Consider the following 23,870-nt stretch of genomic DNA (forward strand, 5'->3'; position numbering starts at 1 on the left):
AGCTCTCAGAGCCAGAGGCGCCCCAGCCCGGGCCCCGCCAATGCCAGCCGGCACCCCCTCACTTCCCACAGCCGCCTCACTGCCGGCGCCCTCCCCCACCCATACCCCCTCACTTTCCGCAGCCGCCTCACTTCCCGTACGCCCTTCACTTCCCGTACCCGCGCTCGGCAGGAGATGGACGTGGAGGAAGTGAGCTCACGCAGCCCGGGCCCGGGCTATGCCCACGTGGGAACGGAAAAAAGCCCACGACTCGCTCGACCCTGTCCGCAGGGCTCCTCAGGCCGGGCCGCGTCGTCGCAGCTGGGAGAGCCCACCTGCGACCGAAGGCGCTAGAAGGGCATCCCCACCTGGCACTGGCTCTCTGAGAGGGCGGGGCAGGGCGCCTCCCTAAGAAGTCACCTGTGGCTCCCGGCCGGACCGGGGCGCCGGCTCCGCTCACTCACCCGCAGGTGGCTCCAGCTTCCGGGCTCCGACTCCCCAGAGGCGCTCCCGGAGCCGCGAAGCCTTGGGGCGAGTGGGCGGGGCTCGGGCTCCAGCCACTCAGACTACCAGGGGCGGGGGCAGGAGACCGACCCCAGCCACCCTTAAAGCCGCCGCTGCCTCTGAGCCCCAGTCCTGCTGGGCCGCCAGCCCAACCCGAGGGCCTCTTTAAGAGGAGGGGCCAAGACCAGGGAGAAGAGGAAGGGCAGCAGGCACCAGCTCTGCCTGGTCATTGTCACGGGAGGACCCCACTCAACTAGCAAGGTGGGCCCGGCTGCTCCCAAGGGATGCCTCCTGTCTGTCCTCAGTCTGTTCGCTGGTCTGTGAGCCGCCTGTCTGCAGCCTGTGGCTGGCCTCCCAAAGCAGCTGCCTCCCCTCACCACTCCCACCCAACACTAGGCAGACTCAGAATCCCACCCGCTGCTGACCTCATTGAGGACCGGCTTCTTCACTGGACTGAACAGAAAGCACCCCTACTAGCCCTGGAAGCTCCAGAGAAGGCGAAATCCCTGATCCTTCCCACACCCCATCTTGAAGCTACAAGGCTTCACCCCGACCTTCTGCCCTCCAGGCACTGCACATCCCTGACATAGAGAATGCCCTGACTCCAAAACTCATGTAGACCAGTGAACAGGGGCAGCCATAAACAAAGTCCGACCGCCCCAGCCTAGAGCACACAGGCCTCCCTGCTTCACTATTAGGATCCACAGCCCATGGGATGATGCATGCTGTCTTCCCACCCCACTAGATCGGAAGACCCTAGGTCTGCGGGTTGGCAGCCCACCCCATACCCACATGGTGCCAGACACCCAACAAGCACTCAGCCCACATGGGATCGGACCAATCAGCTTAATTCTTTTAGGGGAGGAGAAAGGTCTGAGAGGGATCACCACTCAATCAAAGAAAGAGTGTGGCATTAAGTAGCCTCATTCACATCTGTGGGAGCAACTGAGCACACCCATCCCCTATTCAACGGTGAGATGGCCTTGGAAGTCTCAGTCTCATTCTGAGCCACTGAACAGGATACAATTCCAGCTGCTTCTTATCACTGACATCTTTGTTTCTGAAACAACTAAGGTTTGGGGCCAGGCATGGTGGCTCATGACTGTAATCCTAGCAGTTTGGGAGGCCAAGGGTGGGAAGATCACTTAAGCTCAGGAGTTTGAGACCAGCCTGGACAACATAGTGAGACCTCTTTCTTTTTTTAAACCAAAAAGAAAGAAAGAATTAAGGTTTGGAACAGGAGAAGAGGGTCTGTAGGGCTTGTGGAGAAATGGGGCGGTGGGCCACGCCTGGAACAGGACATAAGGGCGTGCAGTCACAGCCCCATATACCTGTCGTCCTTACCTGGATCCAGCCCAAGCAAGTGCTACATGACAAGCCACAGCCCTGGGATGCAGCAGGGGGAAGAAGACAGATAGGGTCCTCCTCCATGGATTTCCATGTTCTTCCACACCTACAATGCACCCATGGGAACAGGGAGGCGGGGGTGAGCAAGGCACAGTACATTCCTAAGGGCCTCAGAATGTGGTACAGGGTGCAGATACCTTACACACAGCCGCTCCTAATATTCTCCTGTCCAGACATCACTACGGGAGGTCCTCAAATAGTGTCATCATAACACTGATGAGAAAAAATCTATTCCAGCCAGGGCTACTGTCTGTGAGGAGTGTGCATGTTCTCCCCATGTCTGCATGGGTGTTCTCTGAGTACCCTAGATTCCTCCACATCCCAAAGCTGTGCACTTAGGCTCACTGGTGTGTCTAAATGGTCCCAGTCTGAGTGAGTGTGGGTGTGGGTGCACCCTGCCATGGGAAGGTGTCCCATCCAGGACTGGTTTCCGCCCTATGCCCTGAGCTTCCCGGATAGGGGACCACCTGCAACCCTGAACTGGAGTAATTACGTAAATAATTATCTAACTTTTTATTAATTGTTCATAAATGCATGTATAGCTCACATTTCAATGGTTAATATTAGAAATGTTTGGGGTCTTTAAAAGTTCAGTGATGTTTTTGTGGTCAGAAACATTCACAGGAACTTAACTCTTGCTTCCATCAATTAGCCTATAGTAAAACTGGTTTCATTCTATGTTTTGCTTAAAGGTGAAGATCCCAAGAACCTATCATCAAGATTGAAAACTTACTGTAACTGATCCCAGCATTCTCAGAGCCCCAAAGAAACTTCAGACCCCTTCTTACCTCAGAACTCCAAGGAAACACATGACATGGGATAAAATGCAATTAAAGCACAGAAAGATGCTGACGCAGAATCCTGGCACCACCAACTTCCAGAACTGGAAAGACCCTGAAGACCATCCTGGCCTCCTCAAAGCCTCTAGTACTTACAGACCAGCCCACACGGGTCCCTGGGGACGGAACAAAACCAGGCCCCAGTTAGACCAGGGGAGAAAGGTCTGCAGAGGAAAGCCCAGCTTCTGCACACATTCTACCTCCCATGTGCTGAGAGATCTCTGGGACTCTCACACCCTTCCCTGTGGAATGGCCAGCTCGGCTGCACTGCATCCACCCGCATTGCTTTTTAACCATTCTAAGCCTCTAAGGCAGATGGGTGTTTAAAAACCCATAAACTGCCGGGGGCGGTGGCTCATGCCTGTAATCACAGCACTTTGGCAGGCCGAGGCGGGCGGATCACGAGGTCAGGAGATCGAGACCATCCTGGCTAACACGGTGAAACCCCGTCTCTACTAAAAATACAAAAAATTAGCCGGGCATGGTGGCGGGCGCCTGTAGTCCCAGCTACTCAGGAGGCTGAGGCAGGAGAATGGCGTGAACCCAGAAGATGGAGGTTGCAGTGAGCTGAGATCGTGCCACTGCACTCCAGCCTGGGCGACAGAGCAAGACTCCGTCTCAAAAAACAAACAAACAAACAAAACAACCCCATAAACCAGCCCACAAGTCCGCCGAGATTAGCACTCCCCCACCTTCCAACCAGACCTCCACCACATGTATTTTCAGTGGGGAAATGCCTCTGGATTTTGAACAATCATTTACAAGTGAATTTCCATTAGGGGGGGAAAAAATGCCTGGAAATTTACTTTCCTGCCTTGTATTATATTTCTTTCAGGCCATGGAGTCCTTTATTTCCATGCCTCCCACTCTGTTAGGACTCCCTTGGGTGGGAGTGCCACCTAGTGCCACTGTGAGGCTCTACAGGCTCTCAGGCCACCTGCAGATGGAGGCCTCCCTGCCTCAGTCAACCCACCTGTATTCCCTGCCAGGTCTCAGCTGTGTGAATTTCATCCACTACTTCTAGAGGGATGCCCTGTGCCAGGGAACAGAAGGTAGCTGCGGAACAGGGGTGGCAGGTGTCCTCAGCTAATTCTTATTTCCTGGCTCTTGGCCAATTCTCATTCCCTAGGGGCTGGCAGAGGCCCCTCAAGGAAGATGGCTGGTGTCTTAACGGCTAGTACAAGAAACCACAGGCAGGCATCAGCCTCCTAGACATCTCGGCAGAGAGGCCGGGCAAGCACAAAGTGCCTTCAGGCTATTTCTCTACACACCAGATTCTCCTAGCCCTGCCCAACTCCCCACTCACCTTTAAGATGAGAATCGTTTTTGGCAGTCCCACTAGCCTGTGAGATGTCCTGGATACCCCTGACCCATTCAGAGCCCCACCAGCAGCTCCCTAAGGGTCCTGCCCAGGCACTGAGGAAGGGCAGACTGAGGTGGAATAAAGGAAAAGTGCTTTAGGCCAGATGTGGTGACTTAATGTCTGTAATCCCAGCAGTTTGGGAGGCCCAGTAGTTTTGTAAAAACACAAAAATATAAAAATTAGCCAGGTGTGGTGGTATGTGCCCGTAATCCCAGCTACTCGGGAGGTTGAGGTGGGAGATCACTTGAACCCGGGAGGCAGAGGTTGCAGTGAGCTGAGATCGCACCACTGCATTCCAGCCTGGGTGACAGAGCAAGACTCCATCTCAAAAAACAAAAAAAGAAAAAGAAAAAGTGCTTTCAGGCCGGGCATGGTGGCTCACACCTGTAATCCCAGCACTTTGAGAAGCTAAGGTGGGCGGATCACCTGAGGTGAGGAGTTCAAGACCGGCCTGGTCAACATGGTGAAACCATTTCTACTAAAAATACAAAATTAGCTGGGTGTGGTGGCATGCGCCTATAATCCCAGCTACTCGGGAGGCTAAGGCTGGAGAATCGCTTGAACCTGGGAGGTGGAGGTTGCAGTGAGCTGAGATCGCGCCACTGCACTCCAGCCTGGGCAACAAGAGCGAAACTCTGCCTAAAAAAACAAAAAAAAAACAGTGGTTTTAGGTAGAGTCGTCTGGCAGACAGCTTCATGCAGGGCCACAGGTGTCTTGAGTTGGCAATCCCTGGATTCCTTCCAACCCAGAAGTTTAGCCTTGTGTTTAAGTTCCATTTTTTTTTTTTTTGAGACAGAATCTCACTCTAACCCCAAGGCTGGAGTGCAGTGGCATGATCTTGGCTCACCACAACCTCTGCCTCCCGGGTTCCGGCGATCCTCCTGCCTCAGCCTCCCAGGTAGCTGGGACTACAGGCGCCTGCCACCACACCGAGCTAATTTTTGTATTTTTAGTAGAGACGGGGTTTCACCATGTTGGCGAAGCTCATCTCAAACTCCTGACCTCAGGTGATCCACCCACCTTGGCCTCCCAATGTGCTGGGATTATGGGCATGAGCCACCATGTCCTACTGAGTTCCACATCTTCTTGAGACATGGTCCCTCCACTATTCCACACATTGACCGCTCAAAGCCATGGGGACATGGCTGTGTGAGCCACACTTCCACCCTCTGTGATATCCTCCTGCCCTAGAATGAGCCTATAATTCTCTGAGGTCAGAGCTGGCCCCTGCCAGCCAGTTCCAGTGGCATAAGAACACTACGGGAGTTCAGGTAGCACCGGAGCAGGCGGGAGGCTCTGCTTCCCTGCCAATTTGACTATTTGCCCATTTCCACACTCACACCTATTAGGCAAGAAGTAAAATAGTACTTACTAAAGCTCCACTCCCTGCCAGCATGGGGCCAGGTATTTACCTACACATCATTCTCATTTAACAACTTTTTGAGGGCGTGAATGGCCCTATTTATAGATGAGACTAATAAAGCTACAGCACGTATGTGGCTTACCAACATGGAGAACATGTCCGATACTGCTCACCGCCAGGTACACCATGGCGCCGGGATGCGTGCTGAGCACAGGCCCATGGGGCTCCAGGCAGGGGACAGGGAGAGAAGGAGGACACAGGCCACTTCACAGGGTCCTGCCTTATGCTTAGGCCGAATGGTGACAGATCAGACAGGCTGATCTGTCTTTATTCCTTTTGATGAATTGGAATACTGTACTATACTTTTTTTTTTTAAATTCTAAATAGAGGCTAGAAACAAGGAAGCAGCACTCAGGCAGGAGTGGGCATCCCTGCAAGCCCGGCTGCTCCTGAGTAAGGCCTTTCCTGCACTGCTGCTCCCCAAACACCTCAGCCCTTGCCACAAGCCCCTAGGGCCATGCCTCAAAACAACAAAACCACCTTACGGATTCAAGCAATTCTCCTGCCTCAATCTCCAAAGTAGCTGGGATTACAGGCGCCCGCCACCACGCCCAGCTAATTTTTGTATTTTTAGTAGAGATGGGGTTTCACCATATTGGCCAGGCTGGTCTTGAACTCCTGACCTCGTGATCTGCCCACCTCAGCCTCCCAAAGTGCTGGGATTACAGGCATGAGCCACCACGCCCAACCTTTTCCCTTTTTAAAAAAAGATTACATATTTGTCGGGTGCAGTAGCTCATGCCTATAATTTCAACACTTTGGGAGGCCAAGGCAGGCATATCACTTGAGCCCAGGAGGTTTTGACCTGCCTGGGCAACATGGCAAAACTCTTATTAAAAAAAAAAAAAAATAATAATAATAATAATATATATACACACACACACACACAATTAGACGGGCATGGTGGTGCATGCCAGTAATCCCAGCTACTCAAGAGGCTGACGTGGGAGGTCAAGGCTGCAGTGAGCCACGATCACACCACTGCACTCCACCCTGGGCAACAGAGCAAGACCCTGTCTCAAAAAAAGAAAAAGTTTAAAAAAAAAAAGAGAGATTACATATTTACCATTAAAAATCTCTCATTAGCCCTAAACTGGCAACAGTCATCTAACCCTGGTCTCACACCACTCTGAACCGGACCCTCCTCTGTACTTCCTCCTGCACCAGCTCGAGGGAGCCACAGGGCTGTTCTGTTCAGACCTGAGGGCCCCATTCAGGCACTCTCACTGGACGTGCATGTCACTTGATTCCAGTGACTGAGGACCTGAGAACTCCTTCGTCCTCCATTTTCCGGAGCAGAGAAGAAACAGTGAAAGCTACAGAAAAGCATCTCTGCTTTTGTGAAAGCACAATTCTCTTCCCATGCTGACTCGGTCTGGGGAAGAGGTCAACTTTTAGATCCATTCTTCTGAAGAAGCAAGTATCCCGCTCCCCTCACCCGGCACTGGCCATCTTGAATCAGTGAAGAGGAAAGCTCTTCACTTCCTAACGTCACGTCCTACACATTACAAACTCTGACTGAAATTTCTCACTCAGAATATTTGTAACCTAAACATTTAGACCGAGTGGCAAGGAAGGAGGATCCATGTGCTTCCAGAAATAAGGCTTGGCCCCAGACAGAGCCAGAGGCTGCCCTGCCTTTGGCACAGGAGCTGCAGGCTGAGCAAGTGCCTCCCCTCGGGCCAGGCCCTCTGTCCTCCAAACGGTTGGGACAGGAGAGCCTGGCCCTGCTCTGTGGCCACCCAGGCAGATGTATTTTGGCTGTGCCTGCCCTTGGCTGTGGGGCTGCTGCCAGGTGGTGGTGGCCCCAGGAAGAAACCAGCCCTCCTCCAAGACCTAGATCTATAGGGCAGAGGTAACACAAAGGAACTCAGGACACTGTGACTGGGCACAGCGCAGGCCCAAAGATGTGGGGCAGATCCTGTCACAACAGCAGCCCCACGTCCCTTCTGGAGAGTCTGGATGGCCACCCCTGCTGTCAAGCCCCCGCCCCATGGGAAACTCACCTCCACTTGCCCTGACTAACTGCAAGCAGAAGTGTCCACCAAATGCCCCGGGTCTGTGGAGGGGCAGGGAAGAGGGGATGAAGGGGGATGAAGGGGGATGAAGCGGGGAAGTGGGGAGAAAAGGGAAGATGAGAAACGCTTGTTGGCCAAGAAGACCAGCGGAGAGGAAATGACACAGCTACCCCAAGAGAGGCAAAACGGGCAGTAAGGACGCCCGCAGGCCACTCCCTCCCCTCAGAGATCTGCCTCCATCCTTCCCTAGCCTCGGCCAAAAAAAACAGTTCTGTCTCAACTACTAGCTAATGGTTTTTTCTTTGTAGAGGCATGGTTTTGCTATGTTGCCCAGGCTGGTCTCAAATTCCTGGGCTCAAGAGATCTTCCTGCCTCAGTCTCTCAGGCAGCTGGGACCATAGGCACACACCACCACCCCTGGCTGGTTTTTCTTTTCTTTTCCCTTATTTGTTTTTTGAGACAGACCAGGCTGGAGTGCAATGGTGCAGTCTTGGCAGAGGTGGGAGGATCACGTGAGATCACCTGAGCCTGGGAGTTCGAGGCCGTGGTGAGCCCTGCTCACACCACTGCACTCCAGACTGGTCGACAGAGTGAGTACTTGTCTTTTTTTTTTTTTTCGAGACAGAGTCTCGCTGTCACTAGGCTGAAGTGCAGTGGCATGATCTCAGCTCACTGCAACCTCCACCTCCCAGGTTCAAGCGATTCTCCTGTCTCAGCCTCTCAGGTAGCGGAGACCACAGGCACACACCACCAACCCTGGCTAATTTTTCTTTTCCTTTTACTTTTTTTTTTTTTTGAGACAGAGTTTCATTGCCCAGGCTGGAGTGCAATGTGCAATGGCGCAGTCTCGGCTCACTGCAACCTCCACCTGCTAGGTTCAAGCGATTCTCCTGTCTCAACCTCCCAATTAGCTGGGATTACAGGCACCCGCCACCACACCCAGCTAATTTTTTTGCATTTTTAGTAGAGACAGGGTTTCACCATGTTGGCCAGCTGGTCTCCAACTCCTGACCTCAGGTTATCTGCCCACCTTGGCCTCCCAAAGTGCTGGGATTATAGGCATGAGCCACTGCTCCTGGCCCCCTGCCTAATTTTTTAATGTATTTTTTTGTAGAGACAGAATCTTGCTTCGCCAGGCTGGTCCTGAACTCCTGGGCTCACACAATCCTCCCACCTCAGTCTCCCAGAGTGTTGGGATCACAGGCATGAGCCACCATGCCTAGCTGAAATTGTATATTTTCAGTTAGATGTTTTGTAACCAAACATTTGAGGTATCATCTAAAACAGTATTTGTCAATCTCAGGAAAAGAGGCAACGGGCAATATGCCATGATTGCTGAATGATTTTTTTATGACTTTTGGGGACAAATAGGCAGCATATCTGAAATCACAACTGCCACACAAAGGCAGGACACATGACCACTGCAGCAGTATAAACTACGGATCCATAAACTATGGATCTATACCTGGTAGCCATCCACCCTCTGTCTGCTCACTCACCACGGCTCTCGGCACAGGCCCCTATGTCAACAGCCAAAGCCACAAGCCACACCTGTGGAGCCCAAGTGAACACTCTGGCCATGAGCCAAGAGCGTTCCCAGGACATCATGAGTTCCTGAAAAGAAACTCAGAGAAGCAGCTCTTCTACTTCTCAGCAGTCCCTGAGCTCCTGCCTTCAAGAGTGCCCTCGGTGCCCCACAGAAAATCACCTCTGCCCACTGGTGGGCCACAGGTTGAATCAGGGACTCAAGGGAATAGCATTCTGGAAGCCAAAAAGCATTATTCGAGCTGTGCTCACTCCACGCGACGGGGCTAAATGGAACTAAAAGGAACACTCTGGATCTTCAACCTGAGCAGCTCAGCAAGCAGCTTTCCAGAGCATGATCTCAAGCTACTTTTTTTTTTTTTTTTTTGGAGACAGGGTCTTGCTCTGTCACCCAGGCTGGAGTGCAGAGGCACAATCTCAGCTCACTGCAACTTCTACCTCCTGGCTCAAGCAATCCTCCCACCTCAGCCTCCCAAGGAGCCAGCAACACAGGCCCATGCCACCACACCGGCTAATTTTTGTATTTTTAGCAGAGACGAGGTTTCACCACGTTGCCCGGGCTGGTCTCAAACTGGTGAGCTCAAGTGATCCGCCCACCTCAGCCTCCCAAAGTGCTGGGATTACAGGCATGAGCCACCACTCCGGGCCTCAAGCTACCCTTTCTAGCAACATCATTCTGTGGAATAAAAACTTAACATAAAAACATCCTTTTTGTTTCAGTTTGGTGTTTTTTTTGTTTTTCTTTTGAGACGGAGTCTCACTCTGTCTCCCAGGCTGGAGTGCAATGGCGTGATCTCGGCTCACTGCAACCTCTGCCCTCCAGGTTCAAGCAATTCTCCCACCTCAGCCTCCCGAGTAGCTGGGATTACAGGTGCCTGCCACCACGCCTGGCTAATTTTTGCATTTTTAGTAGAGACGGGGTTTCACCATGTGGGCCAGGCTGGTCTTGAACTCCTTACCTCAGGTGATCCACCCGCCTCGGCCTCCCAAAGTGCTGGGATTACAGGTGTGAGCCACCAAGCCCGACCTTTTTTTTTTTTTTATTCTTTTGAGACGGACTTTCACTCTTGCTGCCCAGGCTGGAGTGCAATGGCACAATCTCACTCTGTCGCCCAGGCTGGAGTGCAATGGCGCGATCTCGGCTCACTGCAACCTCTGCCTGCCGGGTTCAAACGATTCTCCTGCCTCGGCCTCCCGAGTAGCTGGGATTACAGGCATGTGTCACCACTCCTGACTAATTTTTTGTAGTTACTAGAAAAGGGGTTCCACCATGTTGGTCAGTCTGGTCTTGAACTCCTGACCTCAGGTGATCCACCCGCCTCGACATCATGCTCAATTAATGGATAAAAGACTCAGTCTTACCATAGATCTTATCAAAATCAGCATATGATTTTTTTTCTTTCCTTTTGAAGTCCAGAACTTTCACCTTTTCACTTAAAGAAAGCACTTTACCGCTTTCTCTTCGGCAATCCAAATTGCCAGAATCACTATTATGCACTTTGGGGCCAGCATCAAGCCAAATAAGGGTGACCTGAACACAAGCACCGGAATACCACAACAGCTGATCTGATAACTGAGATGGCTACTAAGTGACTTATGGGCAGGCGCATAGACACTGAGGTCACAATGGACAGAGGGAGGATTCATATCCTAGGTGGGAGAGAGTGAGAGTTCATTCTGCTACTCAGAACAGGGAGACATTTAAAACTTAGGAATTGAGGCCGGGCATGGTGGCTCACGCCTGTTATCCCAGCTTTGGGAGGCTGAGGTGGGCGGATCTCCTGAGGTCAAGAGTTCAAGAACAGCCTGGCCAACATGGTGAAACCCCATCTCAACTAAAAATACAAAAAAAAAAAAGTAGCCAGGCATGGTGCCACAAGCCTGTAATCCCAGCCACTGGGGAGGCTGAGGCAGGAGAATTGCTTGAACCCGGGAGGTGGAGGTTGCAGTGAGCCGAGATCGCGCCACTGCACTCCAGCCTGGGCGACAGAGTGAGACGCTGTCTCAAAAAAAAAAAAAAAGTAGGAATTATTTCTGGAATTTTACATTTAATATTTTCACACTGCAGGAACATGAAACCTTGGATAAGGGGGAAATACTCTGATTGTTTTAGAAGTCAAATGCATGCCACAAATCATAAAGGTATCCATACCCTTTCAGGCAGCAATCCTACACCTAGGCATTCATCATGAGGAAAAGGCCTTATGTGCAAAGGTGTGCTCTGCAACATTATTCATGGTGGCAAAGACCACCAGTATACCAGAATCAACTGATGTGGTAAAGCCTCAGTGGCAACCAGAGACTTCGGGACCTGGGCGCCTGTCACCACTGAGGAAGAGCCAAGAGTGTGGCTCCAGGGTGGCTCACACCTGGAATCCCAGCACTTTGGGAGGCCAAAGTGGGAGGATAGCTTGAGACCAGCCTAGGCAACATAGTGAGATCCCATCTCTACAAAAAATAAAAAATTAGCTGAGTGTGGTGGAGGTGCATGCCTGTGGTCCCAGCTACTTGGGAGGCTGAGGTGGGAGGAATGCTTAAACCCGGAAGGTTAAGGCTACAGTGAGCTGTGACTGCACCACTGCACTCCAGCCTGGGCAACACAGCAAGAACCTGTCTCAAAAAAGAAAAAAAAAAAAAACAGCTGAATCCATTTAAAAATAGAGAAAAAAGGACAGGCATGGGAGCTCACGCGTGTAATCCTAGCACTTTGGGGGCCCAAGATGGGTGGGTCACAAAGTCAGGAGATTGAGACCATCCTGGCCAACACGGTAGAACCCCATCTCTACTAAAAATACAAAAATTAGCTGGGCGTGGTGGTGCGCACCTGTAGTCCCAGCTACTTGGGAGGCTGAGGCAGGGGAATCACTTGAACCTGGGAGGCGGAGGTTGCAGTGAGCCGAGATCATGCAGTCTGGCCTGGGAGACAGAGTGAGACGCAGTCTCCAAAAAAAAAAAAAAAAAAAAAAAAAAAAAAAGCCAGGTGCAGTGGCTCACACTTGTAATCCCAGCACTTTGGGAAGCTGAGGCGGGCAGATCACCTGAGGCTGGGAGTTAGAGACCAGCCTGACCAATATGGAGAATTCCCATCTCTACTAAAAATACTACATTAGCCGGGTGTGGTGGCACACGCCTGTAATCCCAGCTACTCGGGAGGCCGAGGCAGGAGAATTGCTTGAACCCAGGAGGCGGAAGTTGCGGTGAGCCGAGATGGCACCACTGCAACTCCATCCTGGGCAACAAGAGTGAAATTCCGTCTCAAAAAAAAAAAAAAAAAAAAAAAAAAAAAAAAAAAATTAGAGACAAAGACAAGAAGTGAATGCATAAAAAATAAAGCTCATGATGAAGCAATCACAGTCACATGGCGAGAAGGCATGGGAATCATGATGTCCTCTGTTTTCCAACATTCTGTCATAGTGTTTACTGTATCATCTCTGTCATTTAACAGGGAATAAGACTGATTTCCACAAGCATATCAAGACCATTCAATAGGGAAAGGATAGTCTTTTTAACAAATGATGCTGGGAAAATTGGATGCCCACATGCAAAAGAAGGACATTGGATTCTTCTCTTATACTGTAAATAAAAATTAATTCAAAAATGGATAAAAGACTTAAATTAAAACTACCCTGGCGAAGTGGCACACACCTATATCCACTACTGGGAAGGCTAAGGTGAAAGAAACATGTGAACCCAGGAGTTCAAGGCTGTAGCAAGATATCACACCACTACTCTCCAGCCTGAGCAGCACAGTAAGACCCTGTCTCTGGAAAAAGAAAAAAAAAACTAAAACTGGCTGGGCACAGTGGCTCACGCCTGTAATCCCAGCACTTTGGGAGGCCGAGGTGGGCAGATCACTTGAGGTCAGGAGTTTGAGACCAGCCTGGCCAACACGGTGAAATCTCATCTCTATTAAAGATGCAAAAAATTAGCCAGGCCTGGTGGTGGGCGCCTGTAATCCCAGCTATTGGGGAGGCTGAGGCAGGAGAATCGCTTGAACCCAAGAGGTGGAGGTTGCAGTGAGCCGAGATTGCTCTGCTGCACTCCAGCCTGGGTGACAGGGCGAGTCTCCGTCTCAAAAAACACAAACAAACAAACAAAAAAAAACTGTAGCCCCGAAGGGAACATTAGGTAGGGCTCATCTGCCTTTGGTTCTTCAAGCTGGCTTATCATCAGAATCACCTACAGAGCTCCTGAAATACAGATCTTGAGCCTGGCCCAAACTTTCTAGATTTCCAGGAGTTAAGGAATTCAAATTCGTAATTCTTTTTTTTTTTTTTTGAAACGGAGTCTCGCTCTGTCACCCAGGCTAGAGTGCAGCGGCGTGATCTTGGCTCACTGCAACTCCACCTCGCGGGTTCACACCATTCTCCTGCCTCAGCCTCCCCAGTAGCTAGGGCTACAGGCACCCGGCACCAGCCCGGCTAATTTTTGTATTTTTAGTAGAGACGGGGTTTCACCTTGTTAGCCAGGATGGTCTCAATCTCCTGACCTCGTGATCCGCCTGCCTCGGCTTCCCAAAGTGCTGAGATTACAGGTGTGAGTCACTGCGCCTGGCATCAAATTCATAATTTTTAAAGCTCCCCGACAATTCTGGTATCAGTTACATTAGGAAGATCTCACATTTTTCTTTTTTTTTTTTTTTTTTTTTTGAGACGGAGTCTGGCTCTGTCGCCCGGGCTGGAGTGCAGTGGCCGGATCTCAGCTCACTGCAAGCTCCGCCTCCCGGGTTTACACCATTCTCCTGCCTCAGCCTCCGGAGTAGCTGGGACTACAGGCGCCCGCCGCCTCGCCCGGCTAGTTTTTTGTATTTTTTAGTAGAGACGGGGTTTCACCGTGTTCGCCAGGATGGTCTCGATCTCCTGACCTAGTGATCCGCCCGTCTCGGCCTCCCAAAGTGCTGGGATTACAGGCTTGAGCCACCGCGCCCGGCCAGATCTCACATTTTTCATTTGTGATGACAGTGATTAGGTGAAACCAGAGATGGGATTAGGACCTGGCCCCAGACAGCCATTCAAGACTCTCCTTCTCAACCTGCTGCCATTCCTGAAAACTTATACAGTTGAGTATCCCTAATCTGAACATCCAAAATGCTCCAAAATCAGAGACTTTTTGAGTGCCAACATGACACCAACAAGTGAAAAATTCATCTGATGTCATGTGACAGGTCACAGTCAAAACTTTGTTTTGGCCAGGCATGGTGGCTCACGCCTGTAATCCTAGCACTTTGGGAGACCAAGGCGGGTGGATCACGAGGTCATGAGTTCAAGACCAGCCTGGCCAAGAGGGTGAAACCCTGTCTCTACTAAAAATACAAAAATTAGCTGGGCACAGTAGCAGGCACCTGTAATCTCAGCTACTCAGGAGGCTGAGGCAGGAGAATTGCTTGAACCCAGGGGTGGAGGTTGCAGTGAGCCGAGATCATGCCACCGCACTCCAGCCTGGGTGAGAGTGAGACTCTGTCTCAAAAAAACAAAACAAAACAAAAAACTTTGTTTCATGCACAAAAAAAGTGTTGTATAAAGTTACTCTCAGGCTATGTGTAGAAAGTATATCTAAAACATAAATGAGACCCCTGTCTCCACAAAAATTCAAACAAATTAGCCAGGCATGGTGGCACAGGCTTATATTCCCAGCTACTCAGGAAGGCTGAGGTGGGGGGATGGCTTGAGCCTAGGAGGTCAGGGATGCAGTGAGCCATGATCGTGCCACTGTACTCCAGCCCTAGGTGACAGAGCAAGACTCTGCCTCAAATAAATAAACTGGCCTGGCGCAGTGGCTCACACCTGTAATCCACACACTTTGGGAGGCTGAGGTGGGCAGATCACCTGAGGTGAGGAGTTCGAGACCAGCCTGGTCAACATGGTGAAACCCTGTCTCTACAAAAATATAAAAATTAGCCGGGCATGATGGCAGGTGCCTGTAATCCCATCTACTAGCGAGGCTGAGGTGGGAGAATCGCTTGAACCAGGGAGGTGGAGGTTGCAGTGAGCCGAGATCGCGCCACTGCATTCCAGCCTGGGCAACAGAGCGAGACTCCATCTCAAAAAAATAAATAAGTAACTAAAATAAAATAAAATAAATTTTGTGTTCAGACTTGGGTCACATCCCCAAGTTATCTCAATCTATATCTACAAACATTGAAAAAAAAAAATCCAAAACACTTTCAGTCCCAAGCATTTCGGATAAGGGATACTCAAACTCCAATGTCAACTCCAAGTCCAGACCACTTCCCCTTTATAAAATGAAGTGTTGGAGTCCCACTTGGAAATCCAGGAGTGGCCAGTGCAGTGGCTCACACCTGTAATCCCAGCACTTCGGGAGGCTGAGGCAGGAGGGTCGCTTGAGCCCAGGAGTTTGAGACCAGCCTGGGCAACAGTGCAAGACCTCATAACTACAACCAAAGAAAAAGAACATCCAGGAGGAGTTCTGTGACCATTGTATTCAATCTGGAAGAGTATCTAACTTAAGCCCAGTTATTTACCAACAGGTGCTTTGAGACCTCACACTGCATTAAGCCACTCCACTCCAGTGTCCTGTCACTTTCCAGGCCCTGGGACTTATGAGTTAATCACCCCTGTCCTCTTTAGAACCATCTTCTGGTCTGAAACTATGTATGGCAATAACCCCAATTACATAAACAGCAGATACTAAAAAACTACTGGCACTGGTCTTCTACGATTTTGAAAGTGGCAGGTTTCTTCCTTTTTTTTTTTTTTTTTTTTTTTGAGATGGAGTCTCGCTCTATCGCCCAGGCTGGAGTGCAGTGGCCGGATCTCAGCTCACTGCAAGCTCCGCCTCCCAGGTTTACGCCATTCTCCTGCCTCAGCCTCCCGAATAGCTGGGACTACAGGCGCCCGCCACCTCGCCTGGCTAGTTTTTTTTTGTATTTTTTTAGTAGAGGCGGGGTTTCACCGGGTTAGCCAGGATGGTCTCGATCTCCTGACCTCGTGATCCGCCCGTCTCGGCCTCCCAAAGTGCTGGGATTACAGGCTTGAGCCACCGCGCCCGGCCTTCTTCCAAATTTTTATTCTCTTGGGAAACCTTTGAAGTATGTGGGAATTTCTTGAAAGTATGCAAGTTCACTATAGGGTGAGTCAGCCTCACAAATTCCCAAGGTCGGAAAGATGTCAGCGTGGGTTTAACACTTGAGGGGGGTCATGCAGTCACAGTCATGTGCTACCTACACTTTACAAGTAGTTTACTAACCTACTAATCTAATGGAGAATGATGTTTACAGGGGAAACCAGCAATGCCATAGGGAACAGAGTGCAGCATACTTTGAAAGTGTGACTCCCCTACTACATAATTATCCTTTACCAAATGGAATTTGTGATATAGTACCAGAAAACTTTTTTGTTTGTTTAAGGTAGGTTATTACAAAGCCCAAGGCATATGAACAGGCCAAAGGGTAGGCACATGGACATAGGGGGCAAGGGCAGACATATCTCTTAGGGTAACTCCCACAGCTGGATCTGTATGGTCAGTTGACTAAGTCACGGTTTTACAGGATTGTTAGAAATCAAGTGAAGTCCATATACTAGATTCTATTGGAAGAAAATGGTCAAAATCAAAGTCCAAAAAAGGATTTTGGAAGGAAATCTATAATGTAGCATGTAATGCCAATGGCAGCAAATACTCCTAAATTGTGTTAGAGTTGGATGGAATTCTCAGAGTCATGTTCCAACCCAACCTGCTGTTTTACTGTTAAAGACACGAGACCAGACAGAAAGTGACATGTCCCTAGGCCGGGCGCGGTGGCTCAAGCCTGTAATCCCAGCACTTTGGGAGGCCGAGACGGGTGGATCACGAGGTCAGGAGATCGAAACCATCCTGGATAACACGGTGAAACCCCGTCTCTACTAAGAAATACAAAAAACTAGCCGGGCGAGTTGGCGGGTGCCTGTAGTCCCAGCTACTCGGGAGGCTGAGGCCGGAGAATGGCGTGAACCCGGGAGGCGGAGCTTGCAGTGAGCTGAGATCCGGCCACTGCACTCCAGCCTGGGCTACAGAGCGAGACTCCGTCTCAAAAAAAAAAAAAAAAAAAAAAAAAGAAAGTGACATGTCCCATTTCACATAGCTACTGCAGAGCATGGTTGAGACTTGCCTTCAGCATCCTAATGCTGTGGTCACCGTATGTCCTATTAGAATAAACTCAGCTTATCTGGATTAGCAAAGTGGAGTGGATCACCATTGCATTCCAGATATTACAAAGCCTCAACTGTCACCCCTTCTTTTGCCCAGGGTATTGAGGCCTATTACTGGTCCTTTGATATTTCAGATTTTTTATTTGTTAAATTATGGCTATAAAAAAAGGCAATTTTTAAACTTACACCTTTATATTCAATTTCACAATTTACTGAATGTCTCCTGTGAGTCAGGAATCGTCCTGGGACACAGGAAGCACAGAGGAACAAGATGTTTCGTTATGTATTGTGCATTCAACAACAATGCAGGCTGCCCCTATCGTGTGACTATGATGGAAGGAAGCATTCTGAGCAATAATGACAAAGGAATTTGATTATTTCTGTCTGGTTCCTGGTGAGAACTAATCCACATCACAAAAGCTCAATAGTTTCAGCCCTCTTCCAACTAACAAGGAAAGAATAGCAGAACAGCCAGGATGTCAGCACCAATTCAAGACGTATGCTCTGAGACTTCAACAGCATGAAATTTCTACTTAGAACCCTTGGGGAGACCAGGGTTAGGTCTGGGGACATAAGACAAGCTTGACATGACACCGAAGTTATAAGTCCTGTATCTGGCCAAAACCGACCGGAGACGTGAGCTCCAAGAAAGCATATTTGACTTGTTCAAACATTTCAACTTTGGAACAACTGGAAAAGTGACAGACAGTTTGCTGGACAAGAACCCAAGGCAGTTCCACCTCATTCCTACCTCCCAGTGACCAGCAAGTTTGGGTGGAATCTCCAATCCCAGCTTTTCCAGCTCTCGCTCCCTGTACTTCTCATACTGCCGGTACCCTGCATACCCGCCACCTGTCGCCAACAGAATGGGCAGGGGACGCAGCAGGAACGTGGTTCGGGCAGGAGCAGTGTGGACTTTTCTGGCATCTGTAATAAAAAACAGGACAATTTTGAGCCTCGGAGACAGGAATAGGGAAGAGTCATGCAAACCCAGCACCAATGGGAGGGTCAGGAAAAGTCAGTGCACCTCAGAAGCCCTCAGTAGAGGCGACTGGATCCTCAAGGTATCTAGCAGGCAGGTGAAACCTTGGGTCACTACTCAGACCCTCCTGTCTCCAAATTCTGTCAGTCAGTACAGGACAGGCATCTTTCCTATAGAATTACAATGGCCTCAACTGCCACGGCAGTCACAAAATGTATTAATAAGATGAAAACACTGAATCACAAAGAGGTCAAGAAATTAATCAAGGTTGCCCAGGTGGTCACCAACAGGTCCAGAACTTGAAGCCAAACACCATTTCTCACCCAGGACTCTTTGATCTTGCTTTTATAACACAGGCCCAATTTTGAGCAGGCACTGGTATTCTCTCTCAAATGCAAAATCTCATAAATTCTTACAGGTCAACAATAAAAAAGACAAATAGCCAGGCACAGCGGCTTGCACCTACAGTCCCAGCTACTAGGGAGGCTGAGGTGGGAGGATTGCTTGAACCCAGGAGTTCAAGGTTACAGTGAGCTATGATCACGCCACTGCACTCCAGCCTGGGCAACAGAGTGAGACTCTCTCAATCAATCAATTGAAATGTGCAAAGGATTTGAATACACCTTTGTCCAAAGAAAACATACATTGGCCAATAAGCACAAGAAAAGACAGGTTAAATATGTGTTATGCGTTAAATTGCTGAAAACTCCCCCAAAACTCTTATGTTGAAGTTCTAACCCTGAGTACCTTAGACGGTGCCCTTAGTTGGTTGGAGAGAAGGTCTTTACAGAGGTTATCAAATTAAAATGAGGTTGCAGGCTGGGCGCAGTGGCTCAAGCATGTAATCCCAGCACTCTGGGAGGCCAAGGCGGGAGGATCACAAGGTCAGGAGATCGCGACCATCCTGGCTAACACGGTGAAATCCCGTCTCCACTAAAAATACAACAAATTAGCCAGGCGTGGTGGCGGTCGCCTCTACTCCCAGCTACTCGGGAGGCTGAGGCAGGAGAATGACGTGAACCTGGGAGGCAGAGCTTGCAGTGAGCCGAGATCATGCCACTGCACTCCAGCCTGGATGACAGAGCAAGACTCCCTCTCAATAAATAAATAAAATAAAATAAAATAAAATAAAATAAAATAAAATAAAATAAGGTGGCCAAGGTGGGTCCAAATCCAATATGATGGGTATCCCTATAAAAAGGGAAAATCTAGAAACAGACATACACACAGGGAGAATACCATGTGAAACTGAAGGAGGAGACTAGAGTGATGCTTCTATATGTAAGGAATGCCAGAGATTGCCAGCAAACCATTGGAAGCTAGGCAAGAGGCATGGAACAGATTCTCCCTCACAGCCCTCCAAAGGAAGCACCCTTGACACCTTGATCTCAGACATTTAGCCCCTCGAATAATAAGACAAATGTCTGCTGTTCAAGCAACTCAGTTTGTGTTACTTTGTTACCATAGCCCTAGCAAACTAATACAGCATTATTAGTAATCAGGAAAATGCAAATCAAAACCACAATGAGACCCCCTGACATCCATCGGAATGGCTATAATCAAAAAAACAAAATGAGGCCGGGCATGGTGGCTCATGCCTGTAATGCCAACATTTTGGGAGGCCAAGGTGGGCAGATCACTTGAGGCCAGGAGTTTGAGACCAGCCTGGGCACCATCGCAAAACCCCATCTCTACTAAAAATACAAAAATTAGCCGGTATGCATGCAGTCTTTGAAATATAAAAACAGTAACAACAATTAATAATAAAAATTAGCCAGGCGTGGTGGTGCACGTCTGTGTCCCAGCTACTTGGGGAAGGAGAATTACTTAAACCTATGAGGTGGAGGTTTAGTAAGCTGAGATTGCACCATTGCATTCCAGCCTGGGTGACAGAGCAAGACTCTGTCTCAAAAAAAAAAAGCAAAGCAAAGCTAATGCTTCAGTGATTAACTGCGTGCCAGGTACTTTCCGCACACTAATTCATTTAACTGTAACAACAACCCTATGTTGATCCCAATTTACAGACGACGAACCTGAGGCACAGAGAGGGCCACCACCATCTCTAATTGCTCCTTACCTGTGCGAAAGGCTCTAAAAGGCAGCTTCCACAAGGGCTGTAGAGATTGGCTCAGGGCAGTGATCTCACGGTGATGGAGGCTATAACCAAGCAAAATGAACCATTAAATATTATTCTTAAAATTAAAATTAGTGGATTAATCGGCAAAATTTAAATACTCAATAACAATATTGTATCAATGTAAATGTCTTGGTTTTGACAACTGTACTGTAGGTAAGAAAATGTCCTGTAGGGAAAGGACTGAAATATTTATTTATTCATTCATTCATTCTTGAGATGGAGTCTTGATCTGTCACCCAGGCTGGAGTGCAGTGGCACAATCTCAGCTCACTTCAACCTCCGCCTCCCAGGCTCAAGAGATTCTCCTGCCTCAGCCTCCCTAGTAGCTGGTACTACAGGCATGTGCCACCACGCCCGGCTAATTTTCGTATTTTTAGTAGAGATGAGTTTTCACCATGTTGGCCAGGCTGGTCTCAAACTCCTGATCTCATGTGATCCACCCGCCCGGCCTCCCAGAGTGCTGGGATTACAAGTATAAGCCACCGCACCCGGCCTAGAAAAGGACTTAAAAGCAAAAGGTCATCAAGTTGGCAAATTGCTCTCAAGTGTCTCAGGAAAAAAATGTATATGTATCACACACATATACATATAGAGATGGAAAATGAGAAAGCAAATAGGGCTGACATTTGAGGAATCTGGGTAAAAGGTATTTGGGAATTCTATGTACTATTTTTATAACTTTCTGTAAGCCTGAAACTATTTCCCAATAAAAATTTTTTGGGTTTTTTTTGGGAGGCTGAGGTGGGCAGATCACCTGAGGTTGGGAGTTTGAGACCAGCCTGACCAACATGGAGAAACCCCACCTCTACTAAAAATACAAAATTAGCTGGGTATTGTGGCACATGCCTGTAATTCCAGCTACTTGGGAGGCTGAGGCAGGAGAATCACTTGAACCTGGGAGACGGAGGTTGAGATGAGCTGAGATCGTGCCATCGCACTCCAGCCGGGGCAACAAGAGCAAAACTGCATCTCAAAAAAAAAAAAAAAAAAAGAAAATACTATTCTGGTTCAGTTAGTTTCTCTTCTTTGTTTCATCTTTGCCTGGAGAAATCAGACATATTCCCAGTGGCAATAAATGACTATGCCGGCAAGCAAAGCATTAATGAGTTTTTGGTTGAGTTTCCCTTAATCAAAGAGGAAATATCTCACTTTCAGTTTAGATATCACTTCAGTTTCCCCAAATACTGACCTGAAATCTAAAGTAAAAAAACTGTATCCAAGTCAATAAACATTTTTTTCCTTGGAACCCTTTATGATAGAATAATTCACTCTATTATAAATGTTTAAATTAGTATTTTTGTGAAAAATAGAATTGCATTTATTACTTTCATACTATAACATTTACTTCCGTGGATATTTAGTTATGTCTTTTGTGTGTGTGTGTGTGACAGAGTCTCACTCTGTTACGCAGGCTGGAGCGGATCTTGGCTCACTGCAACCTCCACCTCCCGGGTTCAAGCGATTCTCATGCCTCAGCCTCCTGAGTACCTGGAATTACAGGCACACGCCACCACACCTGACTAATTTTTGTATTTTTAGTAGAGACACGGTTTCACCACGTTGGCCAGGCTGGCCTCAAACTCCTGACCTCAAGTGATCCACCTGCCTCGGCCCTCCAAAGTGCTGGGATTACAGGCGTGAGCCACAGCACTTAGCCCAAGTTATGTCTTATATAGATATCCTACAAACGTTATCAGATTTAGGTATTTTCCTTTTTTCGCATAAAATTTCCTTGCCTTACAAACACCTGGCTGAGCACGATGGCTCACGCCTGTAATCCCAGCATTTTGGGAGGCCGAGGTGGGTGGATCACTTGAGGTCAGGAGTTCGAGACCAGCCTGGCCAACATGGTGAAACCCTGTCTCTACTAAAAATACAAAACTTAGCCGGGCATGGTGGCACACACACTGTAGTACCAGCTACTCGGGAAGCTGAGGCAAGAGAATCACTTGAACCTGGGAAGTGGAGGTTGCAGTGAGCTGAGATCATGCCACTGCACTCCAGTCTAGGCAACAGAGCGAGACTCCGTCTCAAAAAACAAAACAAAACAAACACCCACCTTGCCAGGCTGGGCATTGCAGTTCACAACTATAATCCTGGCACTGTGGGAGGCTGAGGCGGGAGGATTGCTTGAGCCCAGGAGTTCAAGACCAGCCTGGTGAAACCCCATCTGCACAAAAAATACAAAAATTAGCCGGGCATGATGGTGTGTGCCTGTAGTCCTACCGAACCAAAAAGCTGAAGTGGGAGGATCGCCTGAACCCAGGAGGCAGAGGTTACAGTGAGCCGAAATCACGCCACTGTAGCCAAGCCTGGGTGACAGAGTAGGACCCTGCCTTAAAAAAATCAAAAACCACACCCTTGCAGCATAGCGCTATTGTAGCTAACATGATGAATCCGATCCTCCTATAGGCAAACAAGGTTTGTACGGAGAAAAAGCATCTTACCATGACGAGCGCCACCCCCAAGGCCAGCCAGATACACAGCTATTAACACAATGAAGGGTGTATTTCAGTATATGAAAGTTCTTTCAGTTCTGAACAATGTTCATTTCTTAGACTGGATACTCCCACTACCACAGCAAAAAGCCTAAAATCCTGCTTTCTAAACAGAATTTTAACAGGAAGTGCAAAAACTGACTAAAGCATGAATTGTTGTGGTCTGTACACTGCCACATTGTGTTTTCCAGAATACTGAAAAACCCCTAACTGAAAGAATGTTTGCAGACTGATTAACAAGGCTTTGTCTGACAGGAGGAAATAGGAATGGAAGATGATCATTTATATATCCACCGTAACTGGACACAGGGCACTCAGGTGGTTTGTTTTGCATATCCACCTTCCCCCTCAGGAACCCTGCCCAAGAACAAAGAGCTCAGCTTTTTGTCCACTGCTGTAGCCCCAGTTGCTGGAACAAATATTGGGAAATTCATTATATCAGTTTGGTACGTCAGATTTAGGTACTTTCCTTTTTGCACATAAAATTTCCTTGACTTAAAAACAGCTAGCCAGGCATGGTGGCTCATGCCTGTAATCCCAGCACTTTGGAAGGCCAAGGCGGGTGGATTACTTGAGGTCAGGAGTTCAAGACCAGCCTGGTCAACATGGTGAAACCCCATTTCTACTAAAAATACAAAAATTAGGTGTGGTGGCACACACGCTGTAGTACCAGATACTCAGGAGGCTGAGGCAGGAGAATTTTATTATGGGATCTTCCCGATTTTCAGATGAATGCTGTCATTTCTTCAGTCCTACACAAACACTGTCTACCATGTTATCATTCTTTGGTCCCCCTACTTTTCTGCTCTTCTTCATTCCAAGCCTAAAAAGAGCTCTCTATTCACTGTCACCACTTCCTCACCTCTCAGCCTCTTAGTCCCACTCAGTAAAGTTTTGTTCCTATCACACCACCTCATCAAGGTCACCAACAACCCTCCTGTTGCCAACACCAACACACACACACATCTGAGGTCTCATCTTACTTGACGTCTCAGCAGCATGACACAGTTGATCTTTCTCTCCTTGAAAA

At 48.7% G+C, this 23,870-nt stretch overlaps 1 protein-coding gene across 9 annotated transcripts in view; it reads right to left on the minus strand.

The window, feature by feature from the left end:
* The window catches only part of LOC105487200 (phosphatidylserine decarboxylase), a 43,790-nt gene that overhangs the window by 11,057 nt on the left and 8,863 nt on the right, over positions 1–23,870 (minus strand). For 2 of the 9 annotated variants that reach the window (XM_011750553.3, XM_011750552.3), the window contains exons 2-3: positions 20,283–20,362; positions 17,975–18,150 (exon numbers count right to left, since the gene is read on the minus strand). In XM_011750553.3, the coding sequence (XP_011748855.1) occupies positions 17,975–18,150; positions 20,283–20,362 (256 nt within the window). Of the gene's footprint in view, positions 1–158; positions 297–399; positions 420–443; positions 495–1,827; positions 1,937–2,678; positions 2,846–7,522; positions 7,905–10,441; positions 10,876–17,974; positions 18,151–20,282; positions 20,363–22,401; positions 22,513–23,870 lie in introns of those variants that run through there. The other 7 variants (XM_011750555.3, XM_071080440.1, XM_011750561.3 and 4 more) reach the window with 7 other exon arrangements.

This window comes from Macaca nemestrina, chromosome 15 (genome assembly GCF_043159975.1).
Source record: "Macaca nemestrina isolate mMacNem1 chromosome 15, mMacNem.hap1, whole genome shotgun sequence".
Taxonomy (NCBI): Eukaryota; Metazoa; Chordata; class Mammalia; order Primates; family Cercopithecidae; genus Macaca; species Macaca nemestrina.